Below are 22,421 nucleotides of genomic sequence, written 5' to 3' on the forward strand. Positions count from 1 at the left end.
TCTACTACATTTTAGAACACTGATGTGAGGATCTGATTGCATACAGCCACAAGAACAGCATTACTAATGGTCAATACTGGAGGATTTATACCCCTCTATAGCCAAAATCTGGCATTAGTCATAGAACCAATAGGTTTAATCTATTTATCTGCTTCAGAGAGTCCTATTTTATTAGCAATACTTATCTACAAGCACTAGACAAGTTGTGTGTGTGCATTTTCATATCTGTGCCAGCAATAATTTTGGATTTACTGGCTTTATTCCACCGGAGCTGCAACCCATTGTTAGCTCCCACAGCCACCGGCGCCGCCAGGAAGACCCAGCGGCGCCGACCCCAAGCGAGTGCGCTGACCCAAGGAGAGCGCTTCGGAGGCGGCGACGCAGGCGAGGCAAGAGAGGAGGGCTACATGCTAAGCTAAAGGCTCGCGCTAGCCGACCACCGCTGCCCAGCCTCCTGTTAGCTAACGTGCGGTCTTTGGAAAACAAATTGGACGAACTGAGAGCGAGGATTACATCACAGCGGGAATTAAGAGAGTGCTGCGCTCTTATTTTCACCGAGACCTGGCTCTCAGATAAAGTTCCGGACAGCGCTATTCAGCTAGAGACTCACTCCGTACACAGAGGAGACCGGACTGCAGCCTCCGGTAAGGCTAAAGGGGGAGGTGTGTGTGTGTTTGTAAACAACGCGTGGTGTGGAGACATACAGACCGCTTATAAGCACTGCTCACCAGACGTGGAGTTCATACTGCTGAAATGCCGTCCCTATTATCTACCACGGGAATTTACTGCTGTGTTTTTAGCCGCTGTTTACATCCCTCCGCGGGCTAACTCTACGGCAGCGCTCGGCAAACTCCATGACGTCATCAGCATGCTGGAAACGGCTCACCCTGATGCCGTCTTCATCACCGCAGGGGATTTTAATCAGTGCAACTTACGGACTGTGTTTCACAAACACTATCAACACGTGGACATTCCCACCCGCGACAAGAACACCCTTGACCATGTGTACAGCAATGTACGTGGTGCATTCAGAGCCGCACCTCGCCCCCACTTCGGACAGTCAGACCACATCTCAGTGTTCCTTTACCCAGCCTACAGACAGAGACTCAAACAGGCAAACCCTGTTACCAAAACAGTTAAACTGTGGTCTCTGGAGACTGAGGGCATCCTGCAGGACTGTTTTGCTACAACAGACTGGGATGTGTTTAAAGCTGCAGCCACAATGGAGGACTCCTCTGTCTGCATAGAGGACTATGCTGAGCATGTGTCCGGCTACATCAGCACTTGTGTGGATAACATCGTGCCCACCATACAAGTGAAGAGATTCCCCAATCAGAAGCCCTGGATCAACAGCCATGTACGACGCATGCTGCGTGCTCGCTCTCTTGCATTTAAATCAGGCAATGAGACTGAGTACAAAGCCGCAAAGTACAGACTGAGGAAGGCCATCACAGCAGCTAAGAGGCAGTACAGGGAGAAACTGGATGGCTTCTACTCCACTGCTGACTCCAGGCAGATGTGGCAAGGCCTGCAGCACATCACAGACTACAAGACTACCACCAGCACCTTGAGCACTGCAGACACCCTACCAGATGACCTCAACACCTTTTACACCCGCTTTGAAACTCCCAGCACTACCAGCGAGAGGCACACACAGCCCTCCACACCCCCCTCCCCCCCTCTGACAGTATCATCAGGCCAGGTATACAGAGCTCTGAGGAAGATCAACCCCCGCAAGGCGGCAGGACCAGACAACATTCCTGGAAGGGCCCTCAGAGCATGTGCTAACGAACTGGCTAACATTTTCAGCTCCATTTTTAATCTTTCCCTCAGCCAGAGTATTGTTCCCACTTGCTACAAGAACACAACTATTGTCCCCCTCCCCAAGAGGAGCCCCCCAACCTGCCTGAATGATTACAGGCCAGTAGCACTCACTCCGATCATTATGAAGTGCTTTGAGAGAGTGGTTCTGGATCACATCCTGTGCAGCATACCGGACACTTTGGACCCCCTGCAGTATGCCTACCGTCCCAACAGATCCACCTCAGACGCTATCGCTGCTGCCCTCCACTACTCTCTCTCCCACCTGGAAAACAAAGACTCCTACATCAGGATGCTCTTTGTGGACTACAGTTCTGCCTTTAACACGGTCATTCCTCACAAACTCACAAACAAACTGTATGTACTCGGCCTGCACCCGACCCTTTGCAGCTGGCTGTTGGATTTCCTGACTGGCAGGCCTCAGTCTGTCAGGATTGGAGACAGGACTTCAGCCAGTATCACCACTTACACAGGCACCCCACAGGGATGTGTCCTCAGCCCTATCCTCTACACCCTGTTCACTGTGTCGCTTCCCATAAGGACAACATCATCCTGAAGTTTGCAGATGACACCGCAGTGATAGGACGTATCAGTGGCGGAGATGAAGCGGCTTACAGGAGGGAGGTGACAAGACTGGTGTCATGGTGTGAGGACAACAACCTCGCCCTCAACACAGACAAGACGAAGGAGCTGATAGTGGATATGAGGAGGGAGAGGAGACCTCATCAGCCACTGTTCATCCGGGGGCTTGAAGTGGAGAGGGTGAACAGTTTTAAATACCTGGGCATCCACATCAGTGAGGACTTCACTTGGACATTGAACACCACACAGCTGGTCAAAAAGGCTCAACAGCGGCTGTACTTCCTGAGGAGGCTGAGGAAGTTCAGGATGTCTCCCAAGATACTCTGCAACTTCTACAGCTGTGTTATTGAGAGCCTCTTGACCAACTGTATCACCGTGTGGTACGGCAACACTACTGCGACGGACCGTACACGCCTGCAGAGAGTGGTAAAGACTGCGGAGAAGATCATCAGAACTCCACTGCCCTCTCTGCAGAGCATCTACCACCAGAGAGTCCTCAGGAGAGCTGCCTCCATCCTCAAAGACTCTACCCACCCCCAGCATGGACTGTTCACTCTTCTGCCTTCAGGCCGGAGGTACAGAAGTGTGAAATGCAAAACCACCAGGCTAAAGAACTCATTCTTCCCCACTGCTACCAGACTCTTGAACCTACCTCAGAAATAACCATTCACATTACTCTCTACACGTTTACATGTCAAGGACATTTCTCAGAGACACATGCTTACTTTACTTTGCAAAATTTTATAATTGCACTACTGAACCTTTTGCACTTTTTTCATATTCCACTGCTGTAGATAACATGTACTTACTTGTAAATAATATCCATACCCCATTACTGCTTTCATGTATATATTTCCATCATGGATGTAAAGTTAACACTAATTAATATTTATATTTTGTTTTTTATTCTTTCTTTATTGTATATTTTCTATTTTTATCTTTATGCGGCATACTTGGCGAGGGGCAAAGAAAGAATTTCATTGTACGAGGAAACTTGTTTCTTACTGTGCACATGACAATAAACTCTTTGAACTTTGAACTTGATAAGTGCAACAGAATTCATTTATTAGATGCGGTGTCCCCAAGTATTTGTATGAATAGTGTATATTGAGTAATATATCTAGAGCGGGGTTTTGTATACTCCTGGATTTAAATGTAGGCAAACACACACACACACACACACGCTGTGGCTCCATCTTCTCAGGCTTATTCAGGTTATCAGTAACCAAAAGTCTGTAAAAGTCCATCTGACTCCCAATGTAGGAAATGCAGAAATGGTGAATCTATTTTATGGTCTATTGTCACACATAAGGTGCACTGGATTATATTATATTATTATGCAACATTCAGCCAATATTCAGCCAATGACCTAGACTCAAAGTTTGTTAAAACATAAAATCCACCGGAGATCCTTTTATTAACCTATAGTTACACACAGAGGTGGGTAATCCAGATCCAGAAAGTAACTAGTTACTTTTAACTAGTGTAAACAGGACTGTTCTAAACATACACCTACCTATCTCAATTGTACTTGGCTGGTGTTTTTCCTCCATAGACTAATTCTAACGATTTGTTTCTTAGCTCTGAATTACTGGGTAAAGTATATAAACACTGATGTGTTATTCGCACAAATAACACAGGAATGAACTGAATGCTGTTCCTAGCGTTGTTAGTTATCTCCTATCTGACGAGACGGCGTCGCTGCCCAGCTTCAGCTCTGTCTGTGGGCGGTCCCGAGCCGAGGTGGGCGGGGTCCTGAATACTAATTATTCACGGGTTGATGTAGACACGGTGCTTTTCCTGATCGACTCATTTACTTTCTGAATATTTTCTTATTTACTAGCTGCTGCAGACAATGTTAAGGAGGAAGAGGAAGAGTTTCATCATGTGCAGCATCATAAACAACTCAGAGAGACCCACTGTATTTTAATAAGAACAAGAAAAAGTGGATTTTAGCAGAAGGACCCCTTAAAATAACTTGTGGTTGGCTGCAGGGCTACATTAAAGTTAAGGGAGGAAACTGCACAAACCTCCAGCTGTTTAAGTGTATCCCTGCATGATTGAGTTTATAGATTTATGCAGCTCTTTGTCTTGTAAGTCCTGCATCTTCACTCTCGCAGAAGAAGAAGCATCATAAATAAAACATGTATGACCCTGTGAACATGGACGTAAAGCGCAGTGCGCTGTGAAGTCACTGCAGTGATGAGCTCCTGCTTTACGATCAGATCAGGACGGTTTATGGGCTGGAGAAAAGCAGATCTATAGCCCCTCCCCCTGTATGGTATGGGGTCAATCAGGAGCGTAATGATGCTGAGGCAGTGTTTCAGACGCAGTGTGTTTATGGCTGCTATTACTGATGTGCTCCCCTGTCGACCATCACTCACAACGGACCTCCTCAACTTACCAAAACCACACCTCCTTATCATTCAATGCGTTTTCTTTATTTTATTCATGACTGATATTTACATTGTAGATTCTCACTGAAGCATCAAAACTATGAATGAACACATGTGGAGTTTTATGTACTTAATAAAAAATGAGCTGAACCTCCACAGTCACCGGACCTGAACCCAATCCAGATGATTTGGGGTGAGCTGGAGCACAGAGTGAAGAAGGCAAAGGAGCAACAAGTGCTAATAAACACCTCTGGGAACTCCTTCCTTCCTTAAAGACTGTTGGAGAACTTTTCATTTCAGTTGGCCACCTCTTGGAGCTCATTGAGAGAATGATGCAAAGCAGTAATCAGAGCAAAGGTGGGCTATTTTGAAGAAACTAGAATATAAAACATGTTTTGGCACCATTTTAAAATAAGACTACCTTTATAAAGGGTTAATAAATGGTTTGCAATTAGTTTATTAATGGTTAATAATTAGGTTGTAAATGCCTTAAAAATCATTAATAATCAGTTATGGTGCTGTGAGTTCACTATTTGGCAAACAACGGGTCTATGTACATTTCTATGTATGTGTTATAACTGATTATTAATGATTTTTAAGGCATTTACAACCTAATTAGTAACCATTAATAAACTAAACCATTTATAAACCCTTTATAAAGGTAGTCTTATTTTAAAGTGGTACCCATGTTTGTAGTTATTTCACCTTTTTTTGTGAAGTACATAAAACCCCACATGTGTTCATTCATAGTTTTGGTGCCTTCAGTGAGAATCTATAATGTAAATAATCATGAAAATAAATGTTTTATGGATTTTCTCAGTCATCTTTATGAGGTAGAGTCACCTGGAATTCAGTTTTTCAGGCTTTCAGTTAACAGCTGTGCTGAACTCGTCAAGAGTTAATTACTTGAATTTCTTGTCTCTTAATAAAGTGTTTGAGAGCATCAGTTAAAGTAAAGTAGTGAAGAGGTAGAGTTACAGGTATACAGTGAATAGTGAATATTTGAGTAATGTTCTAATCCAGATTATGGCGAGAATTATAATGATGAAACTGGCACTCATCAGGACCGCCCCAGAAAAGAAAGAGCAAGAGTTTCATCAGAGTTACCAGCCTCAGAAACCGCAAGTTAACAGCTGTGTTTCTTGCATTAACTTTAACGTTTAATTGATTGCAGACAGTATGAACTGTATGAAAATATTTAATGTTTTATCAGCTCATTGTCATTCATTAATATACATCTTATCCAGGCTTTCATTTCACATTCCTATCTATCTATCTATCTATCTGTCTGTCTGTCTGTCTGTCTGTCTGTCTGTCTGTCTATCTATCTATCTATCTATCTATCTATCTATCTATCTATCTATTTTGTCCCATTCATTCTGCAGCATGTGGTTTTGCATTTTTTTGTCTTGTTGAAAACTGCATAAATGTCACTAGATGTCACGGTTATAGGGATATAGCTCTATTTCAGTAATGTTCTAATAATCCATATTATGAGAAGCAAAAACTACTCACCTAAATAAAGAAAAAAATAACCAGAAGCAATGAAATAAATGACTTTTCAAGAACTTTAAAAGTATCCTTAAGTGCAGTCACCACAAAGACCATCAAAAACATTATAATGGTGAAACTGGCACTCATCAGGACTGCCCAAAGAAAGGAAAAGAGTTAACAGCCTCAGAAACTGCAAGTTAACAGCTGTGTTTCTTGCATTACCTTTAATGTTTAATTGCGTTTAATTGACAGTATGAACTGTATGAAGATATTTCATGTTTTATCGTCTCAACGCCATTTTATTCTTTAATATATATCTAATCCAGGCTTTCATTTCACATTCCGAACATTCTATGAATTTTAGCACTGATGATACCCAGCAATCAAATCTAAAGGTGTTATTTTGTCCTATTCTTCCTGCAGCATGTGGTTTTGCACTGTCTTGTTGAAAACTGCCTAGATGTCACTGTTATAGGGCTATAGCTCTGTTTGAGTAATGTGTTTTCATTGTATATTGTAAACTGTGAAAAGTCAATGAATAAAAGTAAAAAAGAAATAAATTCCCAACCTTTCACTGTCGACCCTGTCAAATATCTTGCTATAACTGGTTGAGCATATGCACGCAAGAAAATTAATGCAGGTAATATAAATATAAAGGAAAATATGATATTTATGTTATCTAAAGTCTTAGAATTAAGAATTCTTAAGGTTTTAAGAGCCAAAAAGTGCATGATTCTGACTCTGGACACTGCAAGGACGACTGGCACGGCTACAGTGGCTTTTTCAAAGCCTATTTTAGACGTTTGTGCTGTGAACTATAATAGTTCGGACATCCTGGAGCTGTACACTGGTGTTAAAGGCCTTCAGGGAAAGTCATTGGAGAGTGGCGTGGTCAGTAATGCCAGACATATCACACAGAAACACTGACAGCACAGGCCTGGATACATCACTAAACTAAAAAAAAACAAAAAGCATTTTTCATTGCGTTTAAGAGACACACGTTTATTCTGACAGACTGTAATACACTACTGAAAGTGTAGGGGGCGCTCTATTATGATCTATAATGTACATAGGATCCACACGCTCATTCTGACAGACTATATTACACTACAGAAACCAAGTGGGTGTAAAATAATGCTCTAAGATGTTCATATGATCCATACACTCATTCTAACAGACTGTTATACACAAAACAAAGCATAAGGGGCGCTCTATAATGCTCTATAATATTAGAACTATCCACAAGCTTCATCTGATAGACTATAAAACACTACATGAAGCATAGGGGATGCTATATAATACTCTATAATGGGCAAATGATCCACAGACTCATTCTGACAGACTGTAATACACTACAGGAAGTGTAGGGGGCGCTCTATAATGCTCTATAACGTTTAAAAGATCCACATGCTCATTCTGACAGACTGAAATACACTACAGAAAGCATAGGCTGCACTCTGAAACGCTTTATAATGGGCAAATGATTAATACACTCATTCTGACAGACTGTAATACACTACGGGAAGCATAGGGGGTGCTTTATAATGCTCTATAATGCTCATAAGATCAACACACTCATTCTGACAGACTGTAATACACTACAGAAAGCATAGGCTGATAATGTCACTCAAAGAACACCTCTCAGCCAATCACATTGCAGGGTCAGAATTAACTGTGGTATAATGCTCTATAATGTTCATATAATCAATACTACCATCCTGACTGATTATAATAACTGTAATTAAGTAAGCTGAATACATACTCTGTGAGTACTGACTCTAAAAGTAATTATTACTCTTTGAAATTAAAAGTAATGAATGAAGGAGTGAAAGTGAGAGTAATGAATGAAGGAGTGAAAGTGAGAGTAATGAATGAAGGAGTGAAAGCGAGAGTAATGAATGAAGGAGTGAAAGTGAGAGTAATGAATGAAGGAGTGAAAGTGAGAGTAATGAATGAAGGAGTAAAAGTGAGAGTAATGAATGAAGGAGTGAAAGCGAGAGTAATGAATGAAGGAGTGAAAGCGAGAGTAATGAATGAAGGAGTGAAAGCGAGAGTAATGAATGAAGGAGTGAAAGTGAGAGTAATGAATGAAGGAGTGAAAGTGAGAGTAATGAATGAAGGAGTGAAAGTGAGAGTAATGAATGAAGGAGTGAAAGTGAGAGTAATGAATGAAGGAGTGAAAGTGAGAGTAATGAATGAAGGAGTAAAAGTAAGAGTAATGAATGAAGGAGTGAAAGTGAGAGTAATGAATGAAGGAGTGAAAGTGAGAGTAATGAATGAAGGAGTGAAAGCGAGAGTAATGAATGAAGGAGTAAAAGTAAGAGTAATGAATGAAGGAGTGAAAGTGAGAGTAATGAATGAAGGAGTGAAAGTGAGAGTAATGAATGAAGGAGTGAAAGCGAGAGTAATGAATGAAGGAGTGAAAGTGAGAGTAATGAATGAAGGAGTGAAAGTGAGAGTAATGAATGAAGGAGTGAAAGCGAGAGTAATGAATGAAGGAGTAAAAGTGAGAGTAATGAATGAAGGAGTGAAAGTGAGAGTAATGAATGAAGGAGTGAAAGTGAGAGTAATGAATGAAGGAGTGAAAGTGAGAGTAATGAATGAAGGAGTGAAAGTGAGAGTAATGAATGAAGGAGTGAAAGCGAGAGTAATGAATGAAGGAGTAAAAGTAAGAGTAATGAATGAAGGAGTGAAAGTGAGAGTAATGAATGAAGGAGTGAAAGTGAGAGTAATGAATGAAGGAGTGAAAGTGAGAGTAATGAATGAAGGAGTGAAAGTGAGAGTAATGAATGAAGGAGTGAAAGTGAGAGTAATGAATGAAGGAGTGAAAGTGAGAGTAATGAATGAAGGAGTAAAAGTAAGAGTAATGAATGAAGGAGTGAAAGTGAGAGTAATGAATGAAGGAGTAAAAGTGAGAGTAATGAATGAAGGAGTGAAAGTGAGAGTAATGAATGAAGGAGTGAAAGTGAGAGTAATGAACGAAGGAGTGAAAGTGAGAGTAATGAACGAAGGAGTGAAAGTGAGAGTAATGAATGAAGGAGTGAAAGTGAGAGTAATGAATGAAGGAGTGAAAGTGAGAGTAATGAACGAAGGAGTAAAAGTAAGAGTAATGAATGAAGGAGTGAAAGTGAGAGTAATGAATGAAGGAGTGAAAGTGAGAGTAATGAATGAAGGAGTGAAAGCGAGAGTAATGAATGAAGGAGTGAAAGTGAGAGTAATGAATGAAGGAGTGAAAGTGAGAGTAATGAATGAAGGAGTGAAAGTGAGAGTAATGAATGAAGGAGTGAAAGTGAGAGTAATGAATGAAGGAGTGAAAGCGAGAGTAATGAATGAAGGAGTGAAAGCGAGAGTAATGAATGAAGGAGTGAAAGCGAGAGTAATGAATGAAGGAGTGAAAGTGAGAGTAATGAATGAAGGAGTGAAAGCGAGAGTAATGAATGAAGGAGTGAAAGCGAGAGTAATGAATGAAGGAGTGAAAGTGAGAGTAATGAATGAAGGAGTGAAAGTGAGAGTAATGAATGAAGGAGTGAAAGTAAGAGTAATGAATGAAGGAGTGAAAGTGAGAGTAATGAATGAAGGAGTGAAAGTGAGAGTAATGAATGAAGGAGTGAAAGCGAGAGTAATGAATGAAGGAGTGAAAGTGAGAGTAATGAATGAAGGAGTGAAAGCGAGAGTAATGAATGAAGGAGTGAAAGTGAGAGTAATGAATGAAGGAGTGAAAGTGAGAGTAATGAATGAAGGAGTAAAAGTGAGAGTAATGAATGAAGGAGTGAAAGTAAGAGTAATGAATGAAGGAGTGAAAGTGAGAGTAATGAATGAAGGAGTGAAAGTGAGAGTAATGAATGAAGGAGTGAAAGCGAGAGTAATGAATGAAGGAGTAAAAGTAAGAGTAATGAATGAAGGAGTGAAAGTGAGAGTAATGAATGAAGGAGTGAAAGTGAGAGTAATGAATGAAGGAGTGAAAGTGAGAGTAATGAATGAAGGAGTGAAAGTGAGAGTAATGAATGAAGGAGTGAAAGTGAGAGTAATGAATGAAGGAGTAAAAGTGAGAGTAATGAATGAAGGAGTAAAAGTAAGAGTAATGAATGAAGGAGTGAAAGTGAGAGTAATGAATGAAGGAGTAAAAGTAAGAGTAATGAATGAAGGAGTGAAAGTGAGAGTAATGAATGAAGGAGTGAAAGTGAGAGTAATGAACGAAGGAGTGAAAGTGAGAGTAATGAACGAAGGAGTGAAAGTGAGAGTAATGAATGAAGGAGTGAAAGTGAGAGTAATGAATGAAGGAGTGAAAGTGAGAGTAATGAACGAAGGAGTAAAAGTAAGAGTAATGAATGAAGGAGTGAAAGTGAGAGTAATGAACGAAGGAGTAAAAGTAAGAGTAATGAATGAAGGAGTGAAAGTGAGAGTAATGAATGAAGGAGTGAAAGCGAGAGTAATGAATGAAGGAGTGAAAGTGAGAGTAATGAATGAAGGAGTGAAAGTGAGAGTAATGAATGAAGGAGTGAAAGTGAGAGTAATGAATGAAGGAGTGAAAGTGAGAGTAATGAATGAAGGAGTGAAAGCGAGAGTAATGAATGAAGGAGTGAAAGCGAGAGTAATGAATGAAGGAGTGAAAGCGAGAGTAATGAATGAAGGAGTGAAAGTGAGAGTAATGAATGAAGGAGTGAAAGCGAGAGTAATGAATGAAGGAGTGAAAGCGAGAGTAATGAATGAAGGAGTGAAAGTGAGAGTAATGAATGAAGGAGTGAAAGTGAGAGTAATGAATGAAGGAGTGAAAGTAAGAGTAATGAATGAAGGAGTGAAAGTGAGAGTAATGAATGAAGGAGTGAAAGTGAGAGTAATGAATGAAGGAGTGAAAGCGAGAGTAATGAATGAAGGAGTGAAAGTGAGAGTAATGAATGAAGGAGTGAAAGCGAGAGTAATGAATGAAGGAGTGAAAGTGAGAGTAATGAATGAAGGAGTGAAAGTGAGAGTAATGAATGAAGGAGTGAAAGTGAGAGTAATGAATGAAGGAGTAAAAGTGAGAGTAATGAATGAAGGAGTGAAAGTAAGAGTAATGAATGAAGGAGTGAAAGTGAGAGTAATGAATGAAGGAGTGAAAGCGAGAGTAATGAATGAAGGAGTGAAAGTGAGACGGATGACACCTGTTCACTCTGCTCATCACTAGTGACATCACAGCCCTGGAATTTACAGCAGACACATTCAGTATATGGGTTACTGCGTGTGTGTGTGTGTGTGTGTGTGTCCATTTACAGCAGATCAGATTACTGAGCTCAAACTTCCTTTGAGCTCAAATTCCGACTGAAGAATGTGTGTGTGAGAGAGAGAGAGAGAGAGAGAGAGAGAGAGAGAGAGAGAGAAAGAAAGAGAAAGTGCAAAAGCATAAACTGGGGAGTAATAGTAAAAGAAGAAAAGAAATAAGAAGGTAAAATAAGAAAAGAACTTAAAAACAGAAAAGGCAGGGAGATTGAGAAGATGAAAATAAAAAGACATGAAAAGAAAGAAAGAAAGAAAGAAAGAAAGAAAGAAAGAAAGAAAGAAAGAAAGAAAGAAAGAAAGAAAGAAAGAAAGAAAGAAAGAAAAAAGAAAAAGAAAGAAAAACAATAAAAGGAGAGGACAAAATTAAGAAAAAACAGAGAGAAAGAAATAAGAAAAGAAAGGATTAGGGTGAAAGAAATAATAAACAGAGAAAAAAAATAAAAAAAGGAAGAAACAAATGGAAGAAACAGAAAGAAAGAAAGAAATAAAGAAAGAAAGACAACAGAAGGAGTGGATGAAAGAAATAAATAAACAGAGAGAGAAAGAAAGAAACAAAAAACAAAAAGAAAATATATACAAAAGAAAGAAAGAAAGAAAGAAAGAAAGAAAAAAAGAAAAGTAATAAAATAAAAGTAAAGATAAACAATAGAAAGAAAGAAAGAAAGAAAGAAAAGAAATATGAAAATAATTCAGTATTTTCTCCTATAAATTAAACTGAGTGGTACAGTGTGTGTGTGTGTAATATTAACATACATTAACATATTACCATAAGAAATAACACTTTTTTCTATTTACATGTTTATTACACTAATTAAGCCCAGCAATGTGGTTCAGATTTCATGCTCCAAAATAACTATTCCTGTATTTTTGTAGCATTATTACTGTTAAGAGTGTAGAAATAAAGTAAAAATGCCCTTATTATTAATGATATTAGTGTAGAGCGATATCACCCAGCCCTGCTCTGTATTACTGCTTGTTTTTCATTTCTCCTGGTGATGAGTTCGGTGACACAGATCACCAGAACCTGAGATAATCACTGGTGCTAATCGCTATCCGCTGCACGTCCTGAGTTATTGATGTAATTCAGACATTCAGACCATCTCAGCAGAACTCAGCTCAGCTCGACCCGTTCCTACTGAGATCCAGACCAATCAGGAGTCTCACAGCCAACAGAACCGATCCTCTAAACTCACTAATATCATAAACCTGCTGTAATCCTGCAGCTCACTGTAGAGCTATCAATCACCTCTAACACTGAGTAATACAGGTACTGAATTATGGGAGTTGTAGTGAGGGCTGATAATAGTGGGTGCAGGTGAATTATGGGAGTTGTAGTGAAGGCTGATAATAGTGGGTGCAGGTGAATTATGGGAATTGTAGTGAGGGCTGATAATAGTGGGTACAGGTGAATTATGGGAATTGTAGTGAGGGCTGATAATAGTGGGTACAATAGTGGGTAAAATCTCCTTGAATCCTTGAATTATGGGAGTTGTAGTGAGGGCTGATAATAGTGGGTGCAGGTGAATTATGGGAGTTGTAGTGAGGGCTGATAATAGTGGGTGCAGGTGAATTATGGGAGTTGTAGTGAGGGCTGATAATAGTGGGTACAGGTGAATTATGGGAATTGTAGTAAGGGCTGATAATAGTGGGTACAATAGTGGGTAAAATCTCCTTGAATCCTTGAATTATGGGAGTTGTAGTGAGGGCTGATAATAATAGTGGCTGCAGCTGAATTATGGGAGTTGTAGTGAGATCTGATAATAATAGTGGGTGCAGGTGAATTATGGGAGTTGTAGTGAGATCTGATAATAATAGTGGGTGCAGGTGAATTATGGGAGTTGTAGTGAGATCTGATAATAATAGTGGGTGCAGGTGAATTATGGGAGTTGTAGTGAGGGCTGATAATAATAGTGGGTGCAGTTGAATTATGGGAGTTGTAGTGAGATCTGATAATAATAGTGGCTGCAGCTGAATTATGGGAGTTGTAGTGAGATCTGATAATAATAGTGGCTGCAGCTGAATTATGGGAGTTGTAGTGAGATCTGATAATAATAGTGGGTGCAGGTGAATTATGGGAGTTGTAGTGAGATGCCCTGTGATTCACACCACTAGTAGTACAGAGGACAGATGTAGGCGTAGCAGAGCGTCAGAGAAATCTGTAATCACTGCAGTCAGTAAACCACCGCTAATCCGCTACGGCCCCCCGCTAACACACACACACACACACACACAAACAGAGGCTTTGGAGTTCATTCAGTCATTCAAACGCTAAACACACACACACACACACACACATACCATGGTATTGACCTACTGAAAACACCTGCTTGAGTCTCTGATGATCTAGCATACTCAACGCAAAATAGTAAAATACTAAAACTATATAGCAAAATAGTTCATTGATATATAATTAACACTACATATAGACCTCATAGGAATCTCAACATACATTTGTAGATTGTGCAAAACATAGCAGCTTTTGACAAATAAGTTACAAACATTAACACTAGAAACTAAAAAAATACTTTATAATATATATACAAACTGTATTTCATCGCTGTCTAATGAGAAACAAGTATCTCCATTTTGTTAGTTTAGTACTTTACTTCATTACTAATACTAATTTGTACAACTTTATACAAAATTATTAAGTATATACTGGGTTGTTACCAAATACTTTATATTGGATATTAAACACTTCCAAGAGAAGAGTAAATAAATAAAAGTGGTTACTAATTATTTCATAGCAGATACAGAATGTACATAGTGTGTGTGTGTGTGTGTGTGTGTGTGTGTGTGTGTGTGTGTGTGTGTGTGTGTGTGTGTATGTGTGTACAGTACCCCGTTCTCGCAGGGTTTGTCCATCTTCCCTCGACTCGTCCTGCTGGCCTGATCCACTGGCTGACCTCCTGCAGAGCAAACACCACCAATACATCATTAATCATCCAGAGAGACCCCGCCCACAATACAGCCCACCTGAGTTCCTACACCCCCCACCTCACAGCACACCTGAATTACAGCAGACCCCACCTCCAGCAGGGAGCAGGTGTGTGTGAATAACAGAATCATGATAAAGTCATCACCCCCTTTATCACAACCTGCTCCTGTTTCTACATCACCTGTATAAGCCCCGCCCCTCAGACAGGTGAATTAAATAAGTGCCACACACCTGCAGATTTATTATCCAGTTACTAGTTTAATATCAACTATGGATTATACAGTATCTATTACTATGAATCATTCAGTACGCTCTACAAATTATTCTGTATGCATTATGAATTTATTAGTATGCATTATTCAGTATTTATTATAAATGATTGAATACCCAGTATCAATTATTTTGTTTGCATTATTAATTATTATTTAGTATGCATTATTCAGTATTTATTATAAATTACTGAATACCGAATATTAATTATTCAGTATTTATTATAAATTACTGAATACCCAGTATAAATTATTCTGTATTTACTATAAATTATTGAGTAGCCAGTATGAATTATTCAGTCTTTAGTATAAATTCCTGAATACTCAGTATAAATTATTCAGTATGCATTATGAATTATTCATTATTTACTATAAATGACTGAATACTCAGTATAAATTAGTCAGTATTAACTATACATTACTGAACACCCAGTATGAACTATTCAGTATGCATTATGAATTATTCAATATTTACTATAAATTATGGAATACCCAGAATAAGTTATTCAGTATTAATTATAAATGACTGAATACCCAGTGTGAACTATTCAGTATGCATTATGAATTATTCAGTATTTACTATGCATTATTGAATACCCAGCATTAATTAGTCAATATTTACTACAAATTACTGAATACCCAGTGTAAATTATTCAGTATGCGTTATGAATTATTCAGTGTTGACTATAAATGAATAAATACTCAGTATAAATTAATCAGTATGCACTATGAATTATTCAGCTATTCAGGTGTTTATACCTCAGTACCTAGTATTATTTTTCTGGTACCTACTATGAATTATTTAGTATGTTCCATTAATTATTTAGTAACTAGTAATTATGAAATATTTAATTTATTCAGATGCTATGAACTAAAAGTACTGAAAAACTTTGTGTAAAAGACTTTGAAGTTCCGATAGTGAGGAACTCTATTGTTGACCCACATGCAGACTATTACAGTTTATATTCAGATATTGATTATACCTATAAACTTTTATAAATAGTCGGTTTGTGTATTTAAGTTATTTTTATAAGCTTTAAAAACTAAATAAACCAAGAATAAGAGTTTGACAAGGTCATACAGTTCACTAATAATTTAATTTGTGTATGATATCACTCTATGATATAATTATATAAAAATAAAATCATATACAGGTCCTACCTCTATAGAGACAGTAAGAGGTGAGCGTAAGGTCCGGTCAGTAAGTCCACAGTGAGAGCACAGAGAGCACAGAGACAGGCTGATGCTGACTGACGCGCTGGTCTGATCTACTGGCCGAGTGCCGGTCAGCTTTAGGCCTCATTACAGGCCGTGTGATCATGTGATCTGTAGTGAACACAGGGCTGTACGGGAGCGAGTGTGTGATTACAGCCCTCCAGACTTTTCTCTTTTGTGAACGGGACTCTGACGGGCCGCCCCGGCCGGCCGGGATATAAATAGGCCTGGGTTTAATTCCCTAAATCCAGGGTTGCATCACTGTGTGTGTAATCCTGTCAGAGGCTCTGGAAATACCTGGTGCTGTGCGGTTCTGAGCGGAGGAGTGGAGGAGTAGAGGAGTGGAGGAGTAGAGGAGTGGAGGAGTAGAGGAGTGGAGGAGTAGAGGAATGGAGGAGTGGAGGAGTAGAGGAGTGGAGGAGTAGAGGAGTGGAGGAGTAGAGGAGTGGAGGAGTGGAAGAGTAGAGGAGTGGAGGAGTGGAGGCATAGAGGAGTGGAAGAGTAGAGGAGTGGAGGAGTGGAGGAGTAGAGGAGCGGAGGAGTAGAGGAGTGGAGGAGTAGAGGAGTAGGAGTGGAGGAGTAGAGGAGTGAAGGGGTAGAAGAGTGGAGGAGTAGAGGAGTAGGAGTGGAGGAGTAGAGGAGTGAAGGGGTAGAAGAGTGGAGGAGTGGAGGAGTAGAGGAATGGAGGAGTAGAGGAGTAGAGGAGTGGAGGAGTAGAGGAATGGAGGAGTTGAGGAGTGGAGGAGTAGAGGAGTGGAGGAGTGGAGGAGTAGAGGAGTGAAGGGGTAGAATAGTGGAGGAGTAGAGAAGTGAAGGGGTAGAAGAGTGGAGGAGTGGAGGAGTAGAGGAGTAGGAGTGGAGGAGTAGAGGAGTGAAGGGGTAGAAGAGTGGAGGAGTGGAGGAGTAGAGGAATGGAGGAGTAGAGGAGTAGAGGAGTGGAGGAGTAGAGGAATGGAGGAGTTGAGGAGTGGAGGAGTAGAGGAGTGGAGGAGTAGAGGAGTGGGGGAGTAGAGGAGTGGAGGAGTAGAGGAGTGGAGGAGTAGAAGAGTGGAGGAGTGGAGGAGTAGAGGAATGGAGGAGTAGAGGAGTAGAGGAGTGGAGGAGTAGAGGAATGGAGGAGTTGAGGAGTGGAGGAGTAGAGGAGTAGGAGTGGAGGAGTAGAGGAGTGAAGGGGTAGAAGAGTGGAGGAGTGGAGGAGTAGAGGAATGGAGGAGTAGAGGAGTAGAGGAGTGGAGGAGTAGAGGAATGGAGGAGTTGAGGAGTGGAGGAGTAGAGGAGTGGAGGAGTGGAGGAGTAGAGGAGTGAAGGGGTAGAATAGTGGAGGAGTAGAGAAGTGAAGGGGTAGAAGAGTGGAGGAGTGGAGGAGTAGAGGAGTGGAGGAATGGAGGAGTGGAGGAGTGAAGGGGTAGAAGAGTAGAGGAGTGGAGGAGTAGAGGAGTGGAGGAGTAGAGGAATGGAGGAGTGGAGGAGTGGAGGAATGGAGGAGTGGAGGAGTGGAGGAGTGGAGGAGTGGAGGAATGGAGGAGTGGAGGAGTAGAGGAGTGGAGGAGTGGAGGGGTAGAAGAGTAGAGGAGTGGAGGAGTAGAGGAGTGGAGGAGTGGAGGAGTAGAGGAGTAGAGGAGTGGGGGAGTAGAGGAGTGGAGGAGTAGAGGAGTGGAGGAGTAGAAGAGTGGAGGAGTGGAGGGGTGAAGGAGTAGAAGAGTAGAGGAGTGGAGGAGTAGAGGAGTGGAGGAGTAGAGGAATGGAGGAGTGGAGGAGTGGAGGAATGGAGGAGTGGAGGAGTGGAGGAGTGGAGGAGTGGAGGAATGGAGGAGTGGAGGAGTAGAGGAGTGGAGGAGTGGAGGGGTAGAAGAGTAGAGGAGTGGAGGAGTAGAGGAGTGGAGGAGTGGAGGAGTAGAGGAGTAGAGGAGTGGGGGAGTAGAGGAGTGGAGGAGTAGAGGAGTGGAGGAGTAGAAGAGTGGAGGAGTGGAGGGGTGAAGGAGTAGAGGAGTGGAAGCGTAGAGGAGTGGAGGAGTGGAAGAGTAGAGGAGTGGAGGGGTGAAGGAGTGGAGGGGTGAAGGAATGGAGGAGTGGAGGAGTAGAGGAGTGGAGGAGTAGAGGAGTGGAGGAGTGGAGCAGTCACCGCCTGCTTCAATTAGCTACACCTTACAGTCCCTGCAGCCAATTACACACTAGCTCAACTCTGCACACACACACACACACACACACACACTAAAGCTTTTTTGGCTTAAACTCCTCCAGTTACACACACTGCTAAAAACTCAGTAACACAGTAATATCAATATTTAAAAAATCTATATTGTGATTATTGCCATATTTTGTCTATTATTGACTGTAAAGCATTAAGTGTATTGTCTACATTCACAGTTTATATGCATGCACTAAATATTCTGCACTTACTTTTTTACATGTTGTTTATGTTACATTATTATTAATTAATATTAATTAATATATTAACTTAAATTTTTGGTGAGTTACTATTGTTAACAAAATAGACCAAAAATTATAGATTGCAGATGTTTATTTCTACTAAAACTATCATACTTATACAGAATAAAACATTAACCTTTATTGTGTTTTAGTAACATATCATATAATATCAAATAAAAATACCAAAATATCAGGGAGCACCTGCAACCACAAGAAAAGTTATATTATACTATATTACACTATTCCTTTTTTTATTATTATATTACAACCAAAGGAAAATCCACAGAGTTTGGCTTCATCATGAAGGGCATCAATAGAGCAGCACAGCTAGCAACTAATATATATAATATACAGCTTTGGAAAAAATACAAGTGTGCACTTAAAAATGATGAGTTTCTTTGATTTTACCAAATTAAAACCTCTGGAATATAATCAAGAGGAAGATGGATGATCACAAACCATCAAACCACCAAACTGAACTGCTTGAATTTTTGCACCAGGAGTAAAGCAGCATAAAGTTATCCAAAAGCAGTGTGTAAGACTGGTGGAGGAGAACATGATGCCAAGATGCATGAAAAAAACTGTGATTAAAAAAACAGGGTTATTCTACCAAATATTGATTTCTGAACTCTTAAAACTTTATGAATATGAACTTCTTTTCTTTGCATTATTTGAGGTCTGAAAGCTCTGCATCTTTTTTGTTATTTCAGTCATTTCTCATTTTCTGCAAATAAATGATCTAAATAACTATTTTTATTTGCAATTTGGGAGAAATGTTGTCTGTAGTTTATAGAATAAAACAACAATGTTCATTTTACTCAAACATAAACCTATAAATAGCAAAATCAGAGAAACTGATTCAGAAACTGAAGTGCTCTCTTCATTTTCTACAGAGCTGTTTATACTATTGCAGTTAAAGAATGACCGTGTTAACTTACTTTAACATGTATTACAGTCATTTATCCACTGTGAGCAATACAGGCAGGAGTGCAAACGACACTTACAGGAGCTACACTGATTATATATTGGTTATATATTGATTTACACGATATCTCACACTCTCTTATTAATTATTCTGTGAAGACTACGTTGTTCTGGCAATGCATTTATGCCATGTCAGTCTAAAGCACACACATACACACACACACACACACACACACACACACTTACATGCAAGCACCAGCCTGCCGTCACTCTTTCTCACAGCTTATCACCATCCCAAACACACACACACACACACTTGTGTTTCTGTTCCAGGCTCCATGTTAATCAGTGGGGGGTCCTGCAGCCTGTTTACCCCCCGCAGGGTGCAGACAGGCCCGGAGCCGCCGGCTCTGCCCGCTGTCATTTATTAAAGCGCCCATATTATTCCTCAAAACTTACTTTATTACACTTACTTTATTTATGTAGTTTTACGTATTGTGCCATTATGTAGGGAGAATTAAGCGTGATTAAGAAGTAAGATCAGATGGGACAGTTTAGCTATTAAAGATTTATATTCTTGTGTGTAGAAAATAAATATATATTTTAATGAGCACTGCATCAAAAACTAAAAACACTAAAAACATAAAAAAGATCAGTATTTTTTGCTATTTTGTTCCAATAATTGCAAGAAAGTTCATGTTTTTTTGTGATGTCACTATGTATTAAGGAAATTTAGCCCTGCCCTTTCATCCAAAATAAAAAATATAATGTTTTAAAATGTATTTGGTGTGGTTGACATATACTGGACTGCCACATTATTAGAAACACATGCTTTTTGCTTCTACTCACTGTGGCCACTTTATTGGAAACACCTAATATACTACACTACTTTGTGCTTCCACTCACTGTGGCCACTTTATTGGAAACACCTACTACAGTACATTGTGCTTCCACTCACCGTGGCCACTTTATTGGAAACGCCTAATATACTACTGTACTTTGTGCTTCCACTCACTGTGGCCACTTTATTGGAAACACCTAATATACTACACTACTTTGTGCTTCCACTCACTGTGGCCACTTTATTGGAAACACCTCATATACTACAGTACTTTGTGCTTCCACTCACTGTGGCCACTTTATTGGAAACACCTCATATACTACAGTACTTTGTGCTTCCACTCACTGTGGCCACTTTATTTGAAACACCCTACTAGAGTACATTGTGCTTCCACTCTATGAGTCTCTGGTGAGTGTTAGGACAGGTGAGTGTTAGGACAGGTGAGAGGTGAGGAGGGCTGGTTAGGGTTATGTAATGGCAGTGTCCTGCAGTGCTGTGCCAAGATCTGTGTGTCATGGAAAACAGTGCTGGTCTCTGATAGGACAGGAATCTGCACAGCAGGGAGGCTGGAGCTGGAAGCAGAATCTGGCAAGTGTCAATGTTTTTGTCCCCAGTAAGACAGAGCCAGTTTAACCAGTGTGGACTGAAGGTAAGGTACCAGTCCAAAGTTTGGACAGACCTTAAATTCAGTGTTTTTACATTATTTTAAAATATTCTGTAGATTGTAGATTAATACTAAACTCATTCCAACCATGAACATTTTCTCAGTCAGTTTTATGAGGTAGAGTCACCTGTGATTCAGGCTTTCAGTTAACAGCTGTGCTGAACTCGTCAAGAGTTAATTACTTGAATTTCTTGTCTCTTAATAAAGTGTTTGAGAGCATCAGTTAAAGTAAAGTAGTGAAGAGGTAGAGTTACAGGTATACAGTGAATAGTGAATATTTGAATAATGTTCTAATACAGATTATAAGAAGCAAGAACTACTTAACTAAGTAAAAAACAAATGTTTCAGAGTACATTATGATGAAACTGGCTCTAATCAGGACCACCCCATGAAAGGAAGAGCTAGAATTTCCTCTGTTTTACAGGATAAGTTCATCAGAGTTACCAGCAAACCGCAAGTTAACAAACAGCTCCTCAGATTAGAGCATCTAAATTCTTCTTCACAGAGTGTTTTTGGTTTGTTTAACACTAATTTTAAATTACTACATGATTCCACTTCACTATTAATTTATAATGTAGAAAAAATAAATACTGAATGAGAAGGTGTGTTTAAACTTTTGACCCTACAATAATAATGCTCTATAATGTTCATATGTTTAACATACATTATGATAAACCAAATCAGACACACATGTATTTGAATGGAGTAAGATTCTGACACGGAGACAGAATTCAGCAAAACACCTGGAAAGGTAACTTAACTGATAACATTCTACAAACAAATCAATGTGAAGTATTATAGGGAGACTCCGCCCAGGTAGGTAATGATAAAAGGATGTAGTAAACAGTGATGTTAGTAACGTGTTACTCTAATCTGACCCTTTTTTTCAGTAACGAGTAATCTAACGCGTTACTATTTCCAATCCAGTAATCAGATTAAAGTTACTTATCCAAGTCACTGTGCGTTACTCTCTCTCTCTACCTCACTCTCTCTCACACACACACACACACACACAGACACACACACACACACCGCTCCCTTTCCCGTCACCTTTACATTCCTCCCGTCTCTCTCTCTCTCGCGCTCGGCGTGTCTTTAGTTTCCACCTGTTCTCATTTTTCCGCCAGTTCTTGGGCTCCCTATCTCTTTATAAAGGCGTTTTTTCCCGGCCGCGTCCCAATTCACTAGCCAGGGCAGCGGTCTGCACAGCCGCAGAGCGCGTATACCGTAAAGACAAGAAAAGTTCTGCCGCTTTAAATGAACGCTGTCAAAATTAAATACTTTTCAGTAGTTTACTGGTTTGGGTCCGCACTGGACAACGTCTGGGTCCGGACCCGGACCGCAGTCCGCATATATGTGATCCCTGGCCTAGTCCATATACACGGTTCTGTTTTATAAAACCACTCCTTGCTGCCCTGCAGAGAACAACAGGTTCAATGTTCAGTTTTACAGTGTTAAATATTTCAGGTCAAGAAAGACTTTCTTTATTTTTCTTTTTTATAAAAACAAGTATTTATGTTAAGTGAAATCAAGAAAGACCATATTTTATTTTTTAGTTTATTCAAGAGAAATTGTCTTTTATTTTTATAAA

At 40.0% G+C, this 22,421-nt stretch overlaps 1 protein-coding gene across 6 annotated transcripts in view; it reads right to left on the reverse strand.

The window, feature by feature from the left end:
* Nucleotides 1–22,421, reverse strand: part of ppp1r13ba (protein phosphatase 1, regulatory subunit 13Ba) — a 109,705-nt gene that overhangs the window by 57,497 nt on the left and 29,787 nt on the right. For all 6 annotated transcript variants that reach the window (XM_049463737.1, XM_049463738.1, XM_049463736.1 and 3 more), the window contains exon 4: nucleotides 14,391–14,458. In XM_049463737.1, coding sequence (XP_049319694.1) covers nucleotides 14,391–14,458 — 68 coding nt within the window. The remainder of the gene's footprint in view (nucleotides 1–14,390; nucleotides 14,459–22,421) is intronic.

The sequence above is a fragment of the Astyanax mexicanus genome, chromosome 14 (assembly GCF_023375975.1).
Source record: "Astyanax mexicanus isolate ESR-SI-001 chromosome 14, AstMex3_surface, whole genome shotgun sequence".
NCBI lineage: Eukaryota > Metazoa > Chordata > Actinopteri > Characiformes > Acestrorhamphidae > Astyanax > Astyanax mexicanus.